Source organism: Ostrea edulis, chromosome 3 (genome assembly GCF_947568905.1).
Source record: "Ostrea edulis chromosome 3, xbOstEdul1.1, whole genome shotgun sequence".
NCBI classification, from domain to species: domain Eukaryota; kingdom Metazoa; phylum Mollusca; class Bivalvia; order Ostreida; family Ostreidae; genus Ostrea; species Ostrea edulis.
In genome coordinates, this window is record NC_079166.1 from 95,834,853 (window position 1) to 95,851,887 (window position 17,035).

Genomic DNA, 17,035 nt, shown 5'->3' on the forward strand with positions numbered 1-17,035 from the left:
CGGAAACATTCCGGCCCGCAAACATTACGTCACAATCAAATTTCTACGCCGTTAATTTTCAAATTTTTCGTGTTTTTCATCTTTTACTCAGTTAAACCGATAAAGTTATTGTTAAAAATAAAATTATTGTTAGTTTCTAAATGAAATTGAAAGTATATAATAAAAAGGTTATTGGCTTTGTATGGGAAATATGACGACCTCGTTTTTGTCGCGAACGGACCTCGCAAGCTCGGTTCGTCTACGCGCCAAAAAACTCGGTCGTCATATTTTCCCATACAAAGTCTATAACCTATAATTATTAATCAAACAGATCTGTTGTGAATAGTGTTAAAAGTTATCCCATAATAAGGATCCATTCAGGATAACTACAATAAACCTATCAGTCCGGATCTGATTGTAGTCTTTACAAGAAAGCTTATACCCATAAATAAACCTATCAGTCCGGATCTGATTGTAGTCTTTACAAGAAAGCTTATACCCATAAATAAACCTATCAGTCCGGATCTGATTGTAGTCTTTACAAGAAAGCTTATACCCATGATCGTTCTAAACCGTCATTTAAGGCTGAGTAAATGTCACTGATTATTTTTTAATGGCTTTAGTATGCAGACATAGACAAAACTCTTAACACACCTCCAATACAATGTTGTACTAGTATGATACATGAAATTGTTTGTGCATTTTGAGCTCTATGTTTATTCCAGATTTTTGTAATGGTATATATCCGGTCTTAATCACTATCGGACTAACTCCTTACTTGAGTGGATAAGGTACATGTATCAGGTTAGCGAACCGCAGATCCCAAGATCAAATCTAACAACGTCCTTTGTTCATATTAATAAATTTTTTTTAGAAATAAAGTTCTGAAAATCATGGGTTTTTTTCTCCAAAACTGCATTTTTTTTACTGGTCTTTTTGGAATAATGTACTTATTACATATCATCCTATCTTTCATAATTAAATCATTTTATGCTGATCTGGTAAACTTTTTCAAGGTGTAGTGAGTCACCTTAATAACAAATGCGACTGTGAATATTGATTTAATATAATTTTTGTAATCTCTTAAACATAATACAACGAATGAAAAAGTTGAATACATTTATAAATTCATGTAAATTTATCGTGAGTATTGAAGTACCTGACTATTAGTATACTTAACATCGTGAATAATGAGGTACCATCATTAGCATTCTTGTCATGAGTATATGGATACGAGCTGACTTCCTATGAGTATAGAGGTGACAGCTGAGGTGAGGTGACTTGTTATGAGTATAGAGGTAACAGCTAAGGTGAGGTGACTTGTTATGAGTATAGAGGTGACAGCTGAGGTGACTTCTTATGAGTATAGAGGCGACAGCTGAGGTGAGCTGACTTGTTATGAGTATAGAGGTGACAGCTGAGGTGACTTGTTATGAGTATAGAGGTGACAGCTGAGGTGACTTGTTATGAGTATAGAGGTAACAGCTGAGGTGAGGTGACTTGTTATGAGTATAGAGGTGACAGCTGAGGTGAGGTGACTTGTTATAAGTATAGAGGTGACAGCTGAGGTGAGGTGACTTGTTATGAGTATAGAGGTGACAGCTGAGGTAACTTGTGAGTATAGAGGTGACAGCTGAGGTGAGGTGACTTGTTATGAGTATAGAGGTGACAGCTGAGGTAACTTGTGAGTATAGAGGTGACAGCTGAGGTGAGGTGACTTGTTATGAGTATAGAGGTGACAGCTGAGGTAACTTGTGAGTATAGAGGTGACAGCTGAGGTGAGGTGACTTGTTATGAGTATAGAGGTGACAGCTGAGGTAACTTGTGAGTATAGAGGTGACAGCTGAGGTGAGGTGACTTGTTATGAGTATAGAGGTGACAGCTGAGGTAACTTGTTATGAGTATAGAGGTGACAGCTGAGGTGAGGTGACTTGTTAAGAGTATAGAGGTAACAGCTGAGGTGAGGTAACTTGTTATGAGTATAGTGGTGACAGCTGAGGTGACTTGTTATGAGTATAGAGGCAACAACTGAAGTGAGGCATCTTGTTATGAGTATAGAGGTGACAGCTGATGTGTGGTGACTTGTTATGAGTACAGAGGTGACAGCTGAGGTGACTTGTTATGAGTACAGAGGTGACAGCTGAGGTGACTTGTTATGAGTATAGAGGTGACAGCTGAGGTGAGGTGACTTGTTATGAGTATAGAGGTGACAGCTGATGTGTGGTGACTTTTTATGAGTATAGAGGTGACAGCTGAGGTGTGGTGACTTGTTATGATTATAGAGGTGACAGCTGATGTGTGTTGACTTGTTATGAGTATAGAGGTGACAGCTGAGGTGACTTGTGAGTGTAGAGATGACAGCTGAGGTGTGGTGGCTTGTTATGATTATAGAGGTGACAGCTGATGTGTGGTGACTTGTTATGAGTATAGAGGTGACAGCTGAGGTGAGGTGACTTGTTATGATTATAGAGGTGATAAATGAGGTGTGGTGACTTGTTACAGTTCCTGAAACGTTCTACTTTACCATTTTTCCGTTCGCTCACCGTTCGTTCACCATTCGCTCACCATTCGTTCAGCGTGCGTTCACCGTGCGCTCTTAAATCACAGTTTTGCGTTCAGCGTGCGCTCACTGTTCGTTCACCGTTTACAAAGCATTCAGCGTGCGCTCACCGTTCGTTCATCGTTCAGTCTTCTCATTGTCATTCGAAACACCAAAGTGAAAGGACCAATCTTGATAGCAAGGCGAAAATGAAAATTGAACATGTGCGTAAGAGTGGAAGGAGACTTTCTTACTATATCAGAAATTTAATTTTGAAGTACAAAATGTCAGGATTATCTACTGTGAATGCCGAAAGGTTCATTTGAGCTTTTGTTAAAAAAAACCAGAAAAACTTCTAAATGAGAGACGAATATACATGTAAGAGCTTGTCTTTATGAATTTAACCCAAGTACAAAAAATAAGGCAGTTTCAGGTAATGGAAACCTCTTCCCCTGTGTTCAAGATTTAGGATTTACAAGTTCGGGCAAAATCACAAATTATTATAATTATTTTGCATTGCTTGACAAGAGTTTTAAACAAGTCACCCCCTCCCCCACTTTGAAAAATAAAAACAAATGATGCTACATAATGTACATTGTACCATATGTACGTGTCAGAATGTCAAACTGATGTAGCTATTTTTACGCCTATATTAATGAAAGACATTGTCAATAAACTGATATTTAGTACTCTTGCCAAATTGAAACTTTTGTAACACTTGTCCTTAATGCAAAGATGTATTTGTTTATCTTGTACGATTCTGCATTAGCCTTTAAACATTCTACGGGTAGTTCAGTACAATAAACAGTTTATTTATCTACATCAAATAATTATATAGAAATATTGCACGATCTGACTGCAATCTATGGTCACGTAAATAATAAAAATAGTAAGTTTTGTACTTACATGTGCATAAATTCTAGAATTATTTCCTCGGGTCGATGTAGCTGCGACAAATGTATGACGCAAAATCTAATTAGGAATATTTAATATTGTTAGGAGTGTTAAGGTGTTGACACAGGGTATACCGTCCATATTGTTTGTTTACTGCATTCATCTTGACTCCTTTCTGGTGTGTTTGTTAATTACAGGTATCCCAAACGATCGAGCTCGTAAAGTTTGAAGCCATACATGAACACCTGTAAATTCTGGATGTCACTACACATGTAGACTATAGTGTTTTCCTTTTCACATGCATTGTTTATATATTATACCCATGCAATAAATGTATCTGTACATGTAATGGTATACACAATGTACATACGAAATTTGCTTTTGTTTGTGTATGACTGTTGCATGTATTGATGTACAATTTGCGATAATTTCATGAAATATACACATGTGATGTATACTCGGCACTTGTAAAAAATATATTACATTGAATAAATCCAGAACTGTAAAATACACTGACCGGTTTATCTAATTTTTTATTAATTGATGAAATATACATGTACATGTATTTTATTACTTGATTATGAAATAAGTAAAATCCCAGGGAAAAATCCGAAACATTCCGAGTAAATAGACCATTTTGCGTTCAGCGTGCGCTCAGTGTTCATCCACCGTTCACTTTGCGCTCTGCATTCGCTCACCGTTCACTTTGCGCTCTGCATTCGCTCATCGTTCACCAAATTGCGTTGACCGTTCACTCTGCGTTCGTTCACCGTTCGCTCACCGTGCGTTCACCGTTCGCTCACTGTGCGTTCATCGTTCAAGTGGGAAAGAAGAATGTTTCAGGGACTGTATCAGTATAGATGTGACAGCTGAAGTGAGGTGACTTGTTATGAGTATAGAGGTGACAGCTGAGGTGACTTGTTATGAGTATAGAGGTGACAGCTGATGTGTGGTGACTTGTTATGAGTATAGAGGTGACAGCTGAGGTGAGGTGACTTGTTATGAGTATAGAGGTGACAGCTGAGGTGAGGTGACTTGTTATGAGTATAGAGGTGACAGCTGAGGTGTGGTGGCTTGTCATGAGTTTAGAGGTACCAGCTGAGGTGCAATTATCAACGATGGACCAGACAAGGACCTCCATTGGAAGTTGACATACCTCTGTCCAAGTGAAAGACTCCGTGTCCAGTAAGTAACTGTCATCCAATGCCAGCTTTTTATCCGTTCTGCCTCCATGTAAAAACAGAAGGTCGCGACCTAAACAGAGAACATGATGGGAAAATTTACTCCATATTCAGTATGTAGACTACTATTTCCTTGTAATACAGAAGTACTCAATTCGACAAAATCTCAATTCAGAATGAAATTGCTATGAACGACTTTAATACGAATTCAAAATCTTTATGAGAGAAATTTGATTTCACAAAAAACTTCGTAAGGATTAACATCCATAACAATTACTCATGTCTGGTAAGGAGTCTACACTGATAGCAAACTTTTTACAACGCTGAATGAGAGCCAGCCAACCATTACAGCCGAAACAACAGCCATTCATCCCTACCATGGTGTTCTATCAGCACAGCAGAATGTCTCCAGCGGGGAGATACCACGTCACCAGAGGGCGACACTTCCTGGATTCGGACTCCCGAGTACCCGTGGAAATCCTCCTCAGTGCTGGATTTTCCACTTTTCTTCTCGACTTTCCCATCACTGTCAGAGTTATATTTATAGACACCCTCACTACTTAACTTCTCCACAAGATCTGCACTTCTATTTATATCATCAGGTCTAACACTATCTGAATTTAACTGAACACAATTCACTTCAGGTCTTCTAAACTCTTCTTCACAGTTATTGCCCTCCCCATTGTGATTATCACCCGGTCTTTCACAGTTATTGCCCTCCCCATTGTGATTATTGCCCGGTCTTTCACAGTTATTGCCTGATGAATTGGATTGATTACACACTGATGGGGTCCTGGCTTCCTGTCTTCTGCTCTTGTTCATCGTCTTCTGCTCACTGTCACACACTTCAGAATGATTCCCCTCCAACAGAACATACTCCTCAGGGCAGACATTCTCCTTGTGATCACAAACAGAATTTGTGGTGTTCCCACAATTTGTACACAATACAGTCGACTCCGCTTGACTACCTCTAGCTGGGGTGATCACAGTCGACTCCGCTTGACTACCTCTAGCTGGGGTAAATTCAATTCTCAGAACCTGGTTACACAAGTGAATAGGGGATATTCTTCCTCCCATCAGAATCACGGATCCATCCCTCAGTAAGACGCTCTGATCATGCATTCTGCTTACTGAAAAAGATTTGAACACATCAAACTTGTAAATTACTGAAAATGTATTTCTTTAAGGAGATATACCACATCAGCCTAATGGCTGACTTCCTTTTAAGAAGGAAAGAAAATATAAATATCAGCAATATTTGTGTATTCCTTTTAAATTTGATTGCTTGGCTGGGTAGGTCAGTTGGTTAATGTTAAATTTGATTGCTTGGCTGGGTAGTCGGTTAATGTTAAATTTGATTGCTTGGCTGGGTAGCTCAGTCGGTTAATGTTAAATTTGATTGCTTGGCTGGGTAGTCGGTTCATGTTAAATTTGATTGCTTGGCTGGGTAGGTCAGTCGGTTAATGTTAAATTTGATTGCTTGGCTGGGTAGGTCAGTCGGTTAATGTTAAATTTGATTGCTTGGCTGGGTAGTCGGTTAATGTTAAATCTGATTGCTTGGCTGGGTAGTTGGTTAATGTTAAATTTGATTGCTTGGCTGGGTAGGTCAGTCGGTTAATGTTAAATTTGATTGCTTGGCTGGGTAGGTCAGTCGGTTAATGTTAAATTTGATTGCTTGGCTGGGTAGTCGGTTCATGTTAAATTTGATTGCTTGGCTGGGTAGGTCAGTCGGTTAATGTTAAATTTGATTGCTTGGCTGGGTAGGTCAGTCGGTTAATGTTAAATTTGATTGCTTGGCTGGGTAGTCGGTTAATGTTAAATCTGATTGCTTGGCTGGGTAGTTGGTTAATGTTAAATTTGATTGCTTGGCTGGGTAGGTCAGTCGGTTAATGTTAAATTTGATTGCTTGGCTGGGTAGGTCAGTCGGTTAATGTTAAATTTGATTGCTTGGCTGGGTAGCTCAGTCGGTTAATGTTAAATTTGATTGCTTGGCTGGGTAGTCGGTTAATGTTAAATTTGATTGATTGGCTGGGTAGTCGGTTAATGTTAAATTTGATTGCTTGGCTGGGTAGGTCAGTCGGTTAATGTTAAATTTGATTGCTTGGATGGGTAGCTCAGTCGGTTAATGTGTGGACTGCTGATCTCTAGGTCGTGAGTTTGGGTCCAGCAGGAGTTCAATACTTTCTTCTTCAGATTAGCATCAACTAAAACTGAATTTTTGACTGATAAATTAAAAAAAATTAATAGAAAGTTTCCAATTTCAAAATATTATTGTAAGTATCCTAGACTTTTCATCGTTTGCGAAAGTGAAAGGGTGGAGGCAAATGGATAAAAAAAGATGCCTTCACATTTGTATAAAAATTCCTGGGTCCAGTTTCATGAAACTTTCCTAAGATATATCTTAAGATATGTCGTAAGATATTCTTAAGTTCTAACTTACGAATTTCCTAAGAATATCCACAACTGTTTCACGAAACGTTCATAAGAAATCTCTTTTCCTAAGATATATCTTAAATATGTGTATATCAAAACAGGTGATCAGTGTTTTCAGATTTTGCATTCACAGTTTAAATACCGGTAGTGAATAAATGGCTTGTGTAAATTAATCATTAAAAAATTATAATTGATAGAAAACCTTATTAGATACACACTACAAGCAATTAAGTTTGACATTGGTACATAGTTTCAGAGAGGGGGAGGGGGGGGAGGGTTGTCACCTGTTTCAGCCCGATATTGCAACTACATGTAGAAATTCAACACATTTCCAATAATTGACGGTCTGTCATGTTTCAATGATTTTAGTGTTCAATTCGCTATCCAATTCAACGAATAAATCGAGCCACACAACCCATGCCGTGCTCGAAATGTAAACATATCGCAGTCAAAAAGAAATCCTAGTATCTCAATGGCAGAAATATAAATCTTAACTGAGGAGTTAGAAAAAAGAAAAGATGTGTTATATCCAAACAGTACTCCAGTGACAAATTCAGCTAAAAAAAGACAATGGGAAGAAATTACAGCAAAGGTAAACGCAGTTAATAAACTCCCAAGAAAGGACAGTTGATGAGCTAAAAAAGAAATGGAGCTGCTTAACGAGCGATACGAAAAGGGAGATGGCGTTAAATAGACGAGAACAGCGAAAAACTGGCGGTGACCCCCTGCCCAGAGAAGTAGAAATCACTCCAATAGAGGACAAAATCCAAGATATAATTGGAAACATGTGCGTTTCTGGGATTTCGATAAGGAACCTTCAAGTTCCACTAAACCCTCTGCATCTCCTTTAGGCATCTTGATGTAGTTAGGCCTCATGTTTGAAAGTAAAGAAGAAACATCTCTAACTATTCTGGAAACGTTGGACTTACTGATGCCGTGGAGATCAGCAGTCACCAACTGGAAATTCCCCGTGGCATAAAACCTGAGGGCAGCCATGACTTTTAACGATGTTGGCAATGATTGGGACCTACGAGTGTGTATTTTCAAATTGTTTTCCATCATTTGGCATAAGTCAATGATCAAATGAAGTGGTAGTTTAAATTTTGAAACAATCTCCATGTCGTTCATATAATCTAAAGGATTGTTTCTATCTCTGAACTGCCTTTCTCGTCTAAGTTGACGACGACACAGCAAAATAAAGGCCGCCGTCATATTTAGTTTGAACTTAAGACACCTACTTACCTGTCGTAAAGCTACGAAAGAACTTATGAAAATCCTAAGATACGACACTTTTTGTGAAACGGATAAGGAATGAACTTAGGAAAAATTTATGTCTTAAGTTACATCTTAGTCGTAAGTTAGTTTTGTGAAACTGGCCCCTGGTTAGCAAGATAAGCAATTCTGCCAAAGACTTAAAATCATAAGGGGGTGGGTAGGAGGGGGGTATCGTTCGGTACACGAGGTCAATTCATTGGTTCAATTTTTGCATTTCCATTACCGTTCACCTCCACAGGAAAGTGACCAGCTAAAGAATTTGATCTAGAGGCAGCTACAGGTAATGAACTTATGTGATAATAACACGAAAAATAAGCCATGCGTCAGGAGGGGGGGTGATAATAACACGAAAAATAAGCCATACGTCAGAAGGGGGGGGGGGGTGTGTGATAATAACACGAAAATTAAGCCATACGTCAGAAGGGGGGGGGGGGTGGTGGTGATAATAACACGAAAAATAAGCCATGCGTCAGAAGGGGGGGGGGGGACAACAATGGTGACATTGCTACATGCACGTGACTGGAGATTGATGCATAAAGTGTGATTATCTGATATATCATTTTATAGTGGTCAGTTGTTATAGTGCTTCAACAAATTCTCAATAATTAAATGTCCACAGACGGTAAAGGAAATACAAGGTTAGCTTATTGTGACCTTTCTCTGTTGTCTTCCTCTACCAAACCCTCAGAAATTTAATCCAACAAATCATACGACAAGCAAGGATTTTCAGCTGAAATATCTATTTATAGTTCAATAGTGTACATACGGTGTCTGTAACAAATAATTGCTTAAAGCACAAACAGATGCTAGTATAAAGTATTATCAAGTAGTGACCTTGAACTTCCCTCGGATTGACCTTGACTGGTACTGTGTAGGACTGCAATGTCCTGATGTCCGTGATGGTCAGATCCAGTATCCTGCAGTGTTTACCAAGCTCCTCCCCAAAGCCTCCAAAACTGACCAGTGAGTGACCATCACTTAGCAACACACTGCTATGTCCAAATCTCCATATGGGGTTTGAGACGGTCCCTCCTTCCACAGTGATACAGTCTTTGATGTCAGTGTCCTGTGATGTTAGGATTTCTGTAAAATCACAATGTCATAATCGATAATCGAGTTTACAAAGTGTCATCTAGGAGATAATCCAGTTTACAGAAAGTCATCTAGGTGATAATCCAGTTTACAGAATGTCATCTAGGAAATAATCGAGTTTACAGAATGTCATCTAGGGGATAATCCAGTTTACAGAAGAACACTTCTCCTCGTGTGAAGTCTGGATTGAGATAATCGAGTTTAAAGAAGAACACTTCTCCTCGTGTTAAGTCTAAATTCTCTAACCTATCTGCATGTATCACTATATCAGTATGTAAACCCCAATCGAAATAGATTTCTTTTTTTTTTCTCAAACAATGCATGAATCACTAGAAGCAAGTTTGATGACTTTTTATCATAATACAGACTTTATCTTGCTGACTGATGTTTATTCAAACACACAGACTACATCACACAGAGTTTACTGGTATGGAAGTAAGAACAAGTCTGCCTTTTCATGTAAATATCAAAGTGTTCCATAGGAACGTCAATATTTGTGGATGGGTTAAGTTGAAAGAATTTTTTTATTTTCAACAAATCTTACTTATTCCTCACGGCTTTGAATTCCATGAACAGTAATCCATAGAGAAAAAGTCGATTCAAAAACGTGTACTTATCAAACGACTATTTGTGAAGAAACCGTTTAAGAAGGAAACATAAGAAATCATTTACCTGGCAACAGAGAAGGGAAGCTGTCGGAGTTGTGGGACTTACCTGGCAACAGAGAAGGGAAGCTGTCGGAGTTGTGGGACTTACCTGGCAACAGAGAAGGGAAGCTGTCGGAGTTGTGGGACTTACCTGGTAACAGAGAAGGGAAGCTGTCGGAGTTGTGGGACTTACCTGGCAACAGAGAAGGGAAGCTGTCGGAGTTGGTGGCGTTCACCACCATGTAGTGGTTACATTTCAGGTGCCACTCCTCGTACTCATCAAACGGCTCCAGTGACTCCACGCGGTGCTGCTCATCAGGCGGTACCAACTCCGCATAGAAGTGGTTCATGTCTGCTGCCTCACTGCGACTCCAACCCTGAATAAAAGCAATCATATTACCGATTGTCACTGCGACTCCAACCCTGAATTAAAGCAATCATATTACCGATTGTCACTGCGACTCCAACCCTGAATTAAAGCAATAATACTACCGATTGTCACTGCGACTCCAACCCTGAATAAAAGCAATCATACTACCGATTGTCACTGCGACTCCAACCCTGAATAAAAGCAATCATACTACCGATTGTCACTGCGACTTCAACCCTAAATAAAAGCAATCATATTACCGATTGTCACTGCGACTCCAACCCTGAATTAAAATCATATTACCGATTGTCACTGCAACTCCAACCCTGAATTAAAGCAATCATATTACCAATTGTCACTGCGACTCCAACCCTGAATAAAAGCAAAAATATTACCGATTGTCACTGCGACTCCAACCCTGAATTAAAGCAATCATATTACCGATTGTCACTGCGACTCCAACCCTGAATTAAAGCAAAAATATTACCGATTGTCACTGCGACTCCAACCCTGAATAAAAGCAATCATATTACCGATTGTCACTGCGACTCCAACCCTGAATAAAAGCAATCATACTACCGATTGTCACTGCGACTCCAACCCTGAATTAAAGCAATCATATTACCGATTGTCACTGCGACTCCAACCCTGAATAAAAGCAATCATACTACCGATTGTCACTGCGACTTCAACCCTAAATAAAAGCAATCATATTACCGATTGTCACTGCGACTCCAACCCTGAATTAAAGCAATCATATTACCGATTGTCACTGCGACTCCAACCCTGAATTAAAGCAATCATACTACCGATTGTCACTGCGACTCCAACCCTGAATTAAAGCAATCATACTACCGATTGTCACTGCGACTCCAACCCTGAATTAAAGCAATCATATTACCGATTGTCACTGCGACTCCAACCCTGAATTAAAGCAATCATATTACCGATTGTCACTGCGACTCCAACCCTGAATTAAAGCAATCATATTACCGATTGTCACTGCGACTCCAACCCTGAATTAAAGCAATCATACTACCGATTGTCACTGCGACTCCAACCCTGAATTAAAGCAATCATACTACCGATTGTCACTGCGACTCCAACCCTGAATTAAAGCAATCATATTACCGATTGTCACTGCGACTCCAACCCTGAATTAAAGCAATCATATTACCGATTGTCACTGCGACTCCAACCCTGAATTAAAGCAATCATACTACCGATTGTCACTGCGACTCCAACCCTGAATTAAAGCAATCATACTACCGATTGTCACTGCGACTCCAACCCTGAATTAAAGCAATCATATTACCGATTGTCACTGCGACTCCAACCCTGAATTAAAGCAATCATATTACCGATTGTCACTGCGACTCCAACCCTGAATAAAAGCAATCATATTACCGATTGTCACTGCGACTCCAACCCTGAATTAAAGCAATCATATTACCGATTGTCACTGCGACTCCAACCCTGAATTAAAGCAATCATATTACCGATTGTCACTGCGACTCCAACCCTGAATAAAAGCAATCATATTACCGATTGTCACTGCGACTCCAACCCTGAATTAAAGCAATCATATTACCAATTGTCACTGCGACTCCAACCCTGAATAAAAGCAATCATATTACCGATTGTCACTGCGACTCCAACCCTGAATAAAAGCAATCATATTACCGATTGTCACTGCGACTCCAACCCTGAATAAAAGCAATCATATTACCGATTGTCACTGCGACTCCAACCCTGAATGTGTGGGTACTGATTGATGTGCAAATTTCTTGAGGCCAGAAAAATTCATCACAAACATCCACCATACAATAGTTCCATACTTCAAAACTTCTACAATCAAATTAGATCTGGGCAGGTTAGTAAGATTAATATATTCTATGCCCACCATTTCATTTTCGGTTCAGTTACATCTAATTATCAACTATACAACAGATACCCATTCTACCACAACCATCCTACCACCAAAACAACCATTCTACCACCAAAACAACCATCCCGCCACCACTCCTCTACCAGCTCGACTACCACTCCTACACCAGCTCGACTACCACTCCTATACCAGCTCGACTACCACTCCTATACCAGCTTATCTACCACTCCTATACCAGCTTATCTACCACTCCTATACCAACTTGACTACCCTCCTACACCAGCTCGACTACCACTCCTATACCAGCTTATCTACCACTCCTATACCAGCTTATCTACCACTCCTATACCAGCTTATCTACCACTCCTACACTGGCTCAACTACCACTCCTAAACCAGCTTGATTACCACTCCTATACCAGCTTATTTACCACTCCTATACCAGCTTATCTACCACTCCTATACCAACTCGACTACCCTCCTACACCAGCTCGACTACCACTCCTACACCAGCTCGACTACCACTCCTATACCAGCTTATCTACCACTCCTATACCAGCTTATCTACCACTCCTATACCAGCTTATCTACCACTCCTACACTGGCTCAACAAGAGGTACTGTGAGCAATGCTCACTAAGAATACCCCCCGCTTACCCCAATCTCCCAAAGGGTGTTGGTAATAGATATAAACTACCTCTTTTCTGAGTGTAAAAAACAAATGGTATGACAAACCGAACCATATTGCTACTTCGATGTCCAGTGCGCTTGACCTTTGACCTTTTGATCCCAAAATCGATAGGGAACATCTTCATCCCATGGGTAGTCCATATGTAAGATATGGTGACTGTAGGTGGAAAGGATAACGCTTTAGAGCCCGGAAACCACATTGCTACTTCCATATCCAGTGCGCGTGACCTTTGACCTTTTGACCCCAAAATCGATAGGGAACATCTTCATCCCATGGGTAGTTCATATGTATGATATGGTGACTGTAGGTGGAAAGGATAAAGCTTTAGAGCCCGGAATCCATATTGCTACTTCAATGTCCAGTGCGCGTGACCTTTGACCTTTTGACCCCAAAATCAATAGGGAACATCTTCATCCCATGGGTAGTCCATATGTATGATATGGTGACTGTAGGTGGAAAGGATAACGCTTTAGAGCCCGGAAACCATATTGCTACTTCGATGTCCAGTGCGCTTGACCTTTGACCTTTTGACCCCAAAATCAATAGGGAACATCTTCATCCCATGGGTAGTCCATATGTATGATATGGTGACTGTAGGTGGAAAGGATAACACTTTAGAGCCTGGAAACCATATTGCTACTTCGATATCCAGTGCGCTTGACCTTTGACCTTTTGACCCCAAAATCGATAGGGAACATCTTCATCCCATGGGTAGTCCATATGTATGATATGGTGACGGTAGGTGGAAAGGATAATGCTTTAGAGTCCGGAAACCATTGTGTCTACAGACGGACGGACAGACGGACAACCTGATTCCAGTATACCCCCCCCCCCCCCACAACTTGTTGCGGGGGGTATAACTACCACTCCTAAACCAGTTCGACTACCACTCCTAAACCAGCTTATTTACCACTCCTATACCAGCTTATCTACCACTCCTATACCAGCTCGACTACCCTCCTACACCAGCTCGACTACCACTCCTATACCAGCTCGACTACAACTCCTACACCAGTCAAACTATCACCCCTTTACCACTCATCTACCACTCTTCTCTAATTTTACTACCACTGCTTTATCCATTCGACTGTTTTACCGAATATTTAGTTTTTACACTATAACCATTCCTTACCAGATTGAGGAACCTGTCCCGTTGTGTGTGTAGTGTTGGGAAGGAATTGATGCACTTCAGTGGAGAGCCAATCAACTGGAAATGGTTCTGCCTGCAAATTCAATGATGTACATGGATATTTCCAACATTACAAACCTCCATTTCCTAAATCACACAACATTGGAACATACAGGCTAAATGTTTAGACTTACATGAACTTTCCAAATGCATCGTTAGGATTTATCTGACAAATAAGTAGAAGAAAATTAGAGAGAAAATAAAACATATATAAGTATAATTAGTAACTCCCAAATTCTTTCATTTATTAACATGTGTTTAATAGTTTTGAAAATTTGCTTTACACTAACTAGAAGAATAGAAATTCAATTTTGAATTCACTATTTTGGAATCTGTCTTTCAACTGCATGTACGTCATGGAATCTCCATAGCAACACATCGATTATAGGTACAAAATTTACATTCAGTCATTGTAATAGGTACAAAATTTACATGCAGTCATTGTAACACATCGATTATATTAGTACAAAATTTATATGCAGTCATTGTTATAGGACCTGGTACAAATTTACATGTAGTTATTGAATTCACATAGAAACCTGTTTCTCTCTGTTGTAATGCAGACATCCTTACCTGTTCATACAGAATAAAAACTGCCTCAGCAGACATCCTTACCTGTTCATACAGGATAAAAACTGCCTCAGCAGACATTCTTACCTGTTCATATAGGATAAAAACTGCCTCAGCAGACATTCTTACCTGTTCATATAGGATAAAAACTGCCTCAGCAGACATTCTTACCTGTTCATACAGGATAAAAACTGCCTCAGAGAATGCTTCTCCTGCCCATTTCACAACTGCTGAGGAACTGTAAATAAGTCTAGGTTTGAATCTGTCAGACAGACAAAATGTCTCCATAGCGGTTAAATCAGAACTACCAAATCATTTACTTCTTAGAAAATGAGTAAGTCAGACAAAATGTCTACATAGTGGTTAAATCAGAATTACCAAATCATTTAATTCAGAATCTTAGAAAATGAGCAAGTCAGACAAATCAAACAAAATATTTTTTTTTTCCATTGTAAACGAATGTAATGAAGATATGGCCCAGTTAATGGATCAACTGTAAAAAGTATAGCATTTAGTACCCACACTTTATCACACTATAGAGGGCATCAGTACATCAAGCTATAGAAAGAAACTACTAATATCAGCACTCACAGAAACTATGTTTCTACTATAGTACATCACGTGTCCATTATATACCAAATATTTGCTTTAAAAATTCAATTTCTCTTGATATTATTTTGTTCCACTTTTTATTTGAAAATCAAGACATTTTAGATTTGTAAAACACTGCAACTATGTTAAAGGCCGAGGTTTTGAACCTGTCGGTTTTCATCAGGTAAGTGCTGGTTGGAGCTAATTTTAGGCAGGTGTGAAGCCCCGAGGACACCCTGCTAGCGTGTGTATACCGTCCTAAATACACGGGATGTTTTCTGTGTTACCTGCATTACCTGTACGTTTTCCTAAGATTGATGAATTCAGGGTAGTCATTTTTCTTATGCAGGTTAATCGAAATGTTGATATTTAAATCTTTACCAGTATCCTTGTTGAGAACCCCCACCCCCCCTTTGTCATTCATAACATCAGTCTCACCATCTTCGGGTCATGTACGTCATCACACACTCTGACAGTAACAAGGTGGGTGTGTCCCAGTCTACCCCACAAAGATTGAAGCAGGCCTCCAATGTGTTCAGCTGAGTAAGGTCCACTCCCAAAAGTTTGTAGTTCCTTGTGTTAATTTCTGAAATTTAAACAAAATGACTGGTTAGTTGTGGTTAAGTTTATTACAAGAGTATTTTAACAATGTTAGCTGTATAGCTGATGTAGGCTAGTGGGTGAAGTAAACTTGAATCCACTGACCAATCAGAGGGTTTGTTAGTAGGTGAAGTAAGCTTGAATCCACTGACCAATCAGAAGGTTTGTTAGTAGGGGAAGTAAGCTTGAATCCACTGACCAATCAGAAGGTTTTTTAGTAGGTGAAGTAAGCTTGAATCCACTGACCAATCAGAAGGTTTTTTAGTAGGTGATGTAAGTTTGAATCCACTGACCAATCAGAAGGTTTTTCAGTGGGTGAAGTAAGCTTGAATCCACTGACCAATCAGAGGGTTTGTTAGTAGATGAAGTAAGCTTGAATTCACTGACCACTCCGAGGGTTTGTTAGTACAGGGGAACCCCGTTATTACATTTTCCATTTTGTCACGATAAAATAACGTACATGTAATACCGGGACGTAATAAACGTTCCCAGTGAAATCCGTTAAAATTATCATTTGGAAATTGTATATCGTCCATTGGTACTCCGTGAAGGGATCTGTGAATATATCTTTACTGTTTCTTTGTTTAAAAGACTATGATTGTTTTATTTACATCTTATCTTTAATGTCTGTAATTCTTCATGTTCTTATCTCTTTTCTTTATTTCGGTGTAGGATACATAAGGATGTTTTGATGAACGTTGCTTTTCTGCATTCGTTTGGACCGCCATTTTGTTCAACTTTAAAACAATGCGTTCATGTAAATTTCTCTCAATAACTCGTTCCAGTTCGTATTCAACATTCGTATTAAAAAAATAACAAAACATCGTTTTTATTAAGTTCTCTAATTACACAATGCACAACACAATAAAAAAATCCCACCCAAAAAACAACAAAACTATAGACACAAAACGCACACGATATCCAACACTTACACACTTCTCACCAATGATAAACATGCACGGAGAACAATTTAAGCGCAATCCACATAAAAAAAATATAATGAAGCACGAAGATTTCATTTATAACGCTAAACGATGGCACTAAAATCACGTGCGCATCAAGGGATTTTAAAATATTCACTGAGGTAAATGCCGTGCA

At 39.3% G+C, this 17,035-nt stretch overlaps 1 protein-coding gene across 1 annotated transcript in view; it reads right to left on the reverse strand.

The window, feature by feature from the left end:
* The window catches only part of LOC125674351 (tRNA wybutosine-synthesizing protein 4-like), a 35,880-nt gene that overhangs the window by 3,261 nt on the left and 15,584 nt on the right, over positions 1-17,035 (reverse strand). Inside the window, exons 6-13 of the mRNA XM_056159579.1 lie at positions 15,776-15,923; positions 14,918-14,984; positions 14,311-14,342; positions 14,120-14,210; positions 10,234-10,417; positions 9,136-9,384; positions 4,971-5,723; positions 4,569-4,666 (exon numbers count right to left, since the gene is read on the reverse strand). Coding sequence (XP_056015554.1) covers positions 4,569-4,666; positions 4,971-5,723; positions 9,136-9,384; positions 10,234-10,417; positions 14,120-14,210; positions 14,311-14,342; positions 14,918-14,984; positions 15,776-15,923 — 1,622 coding nt within the window. The remainder of the gene's footprint in view (positions 1-4,568; positions 4,667-4,970; positions 5,724-9,135; positions 9,385-10,233; positions 10,418-14,119; positions 14,211-14,310; positions 14,343-14,917; positions 14,985-15,775; positions 15,924-17,035) is intronic.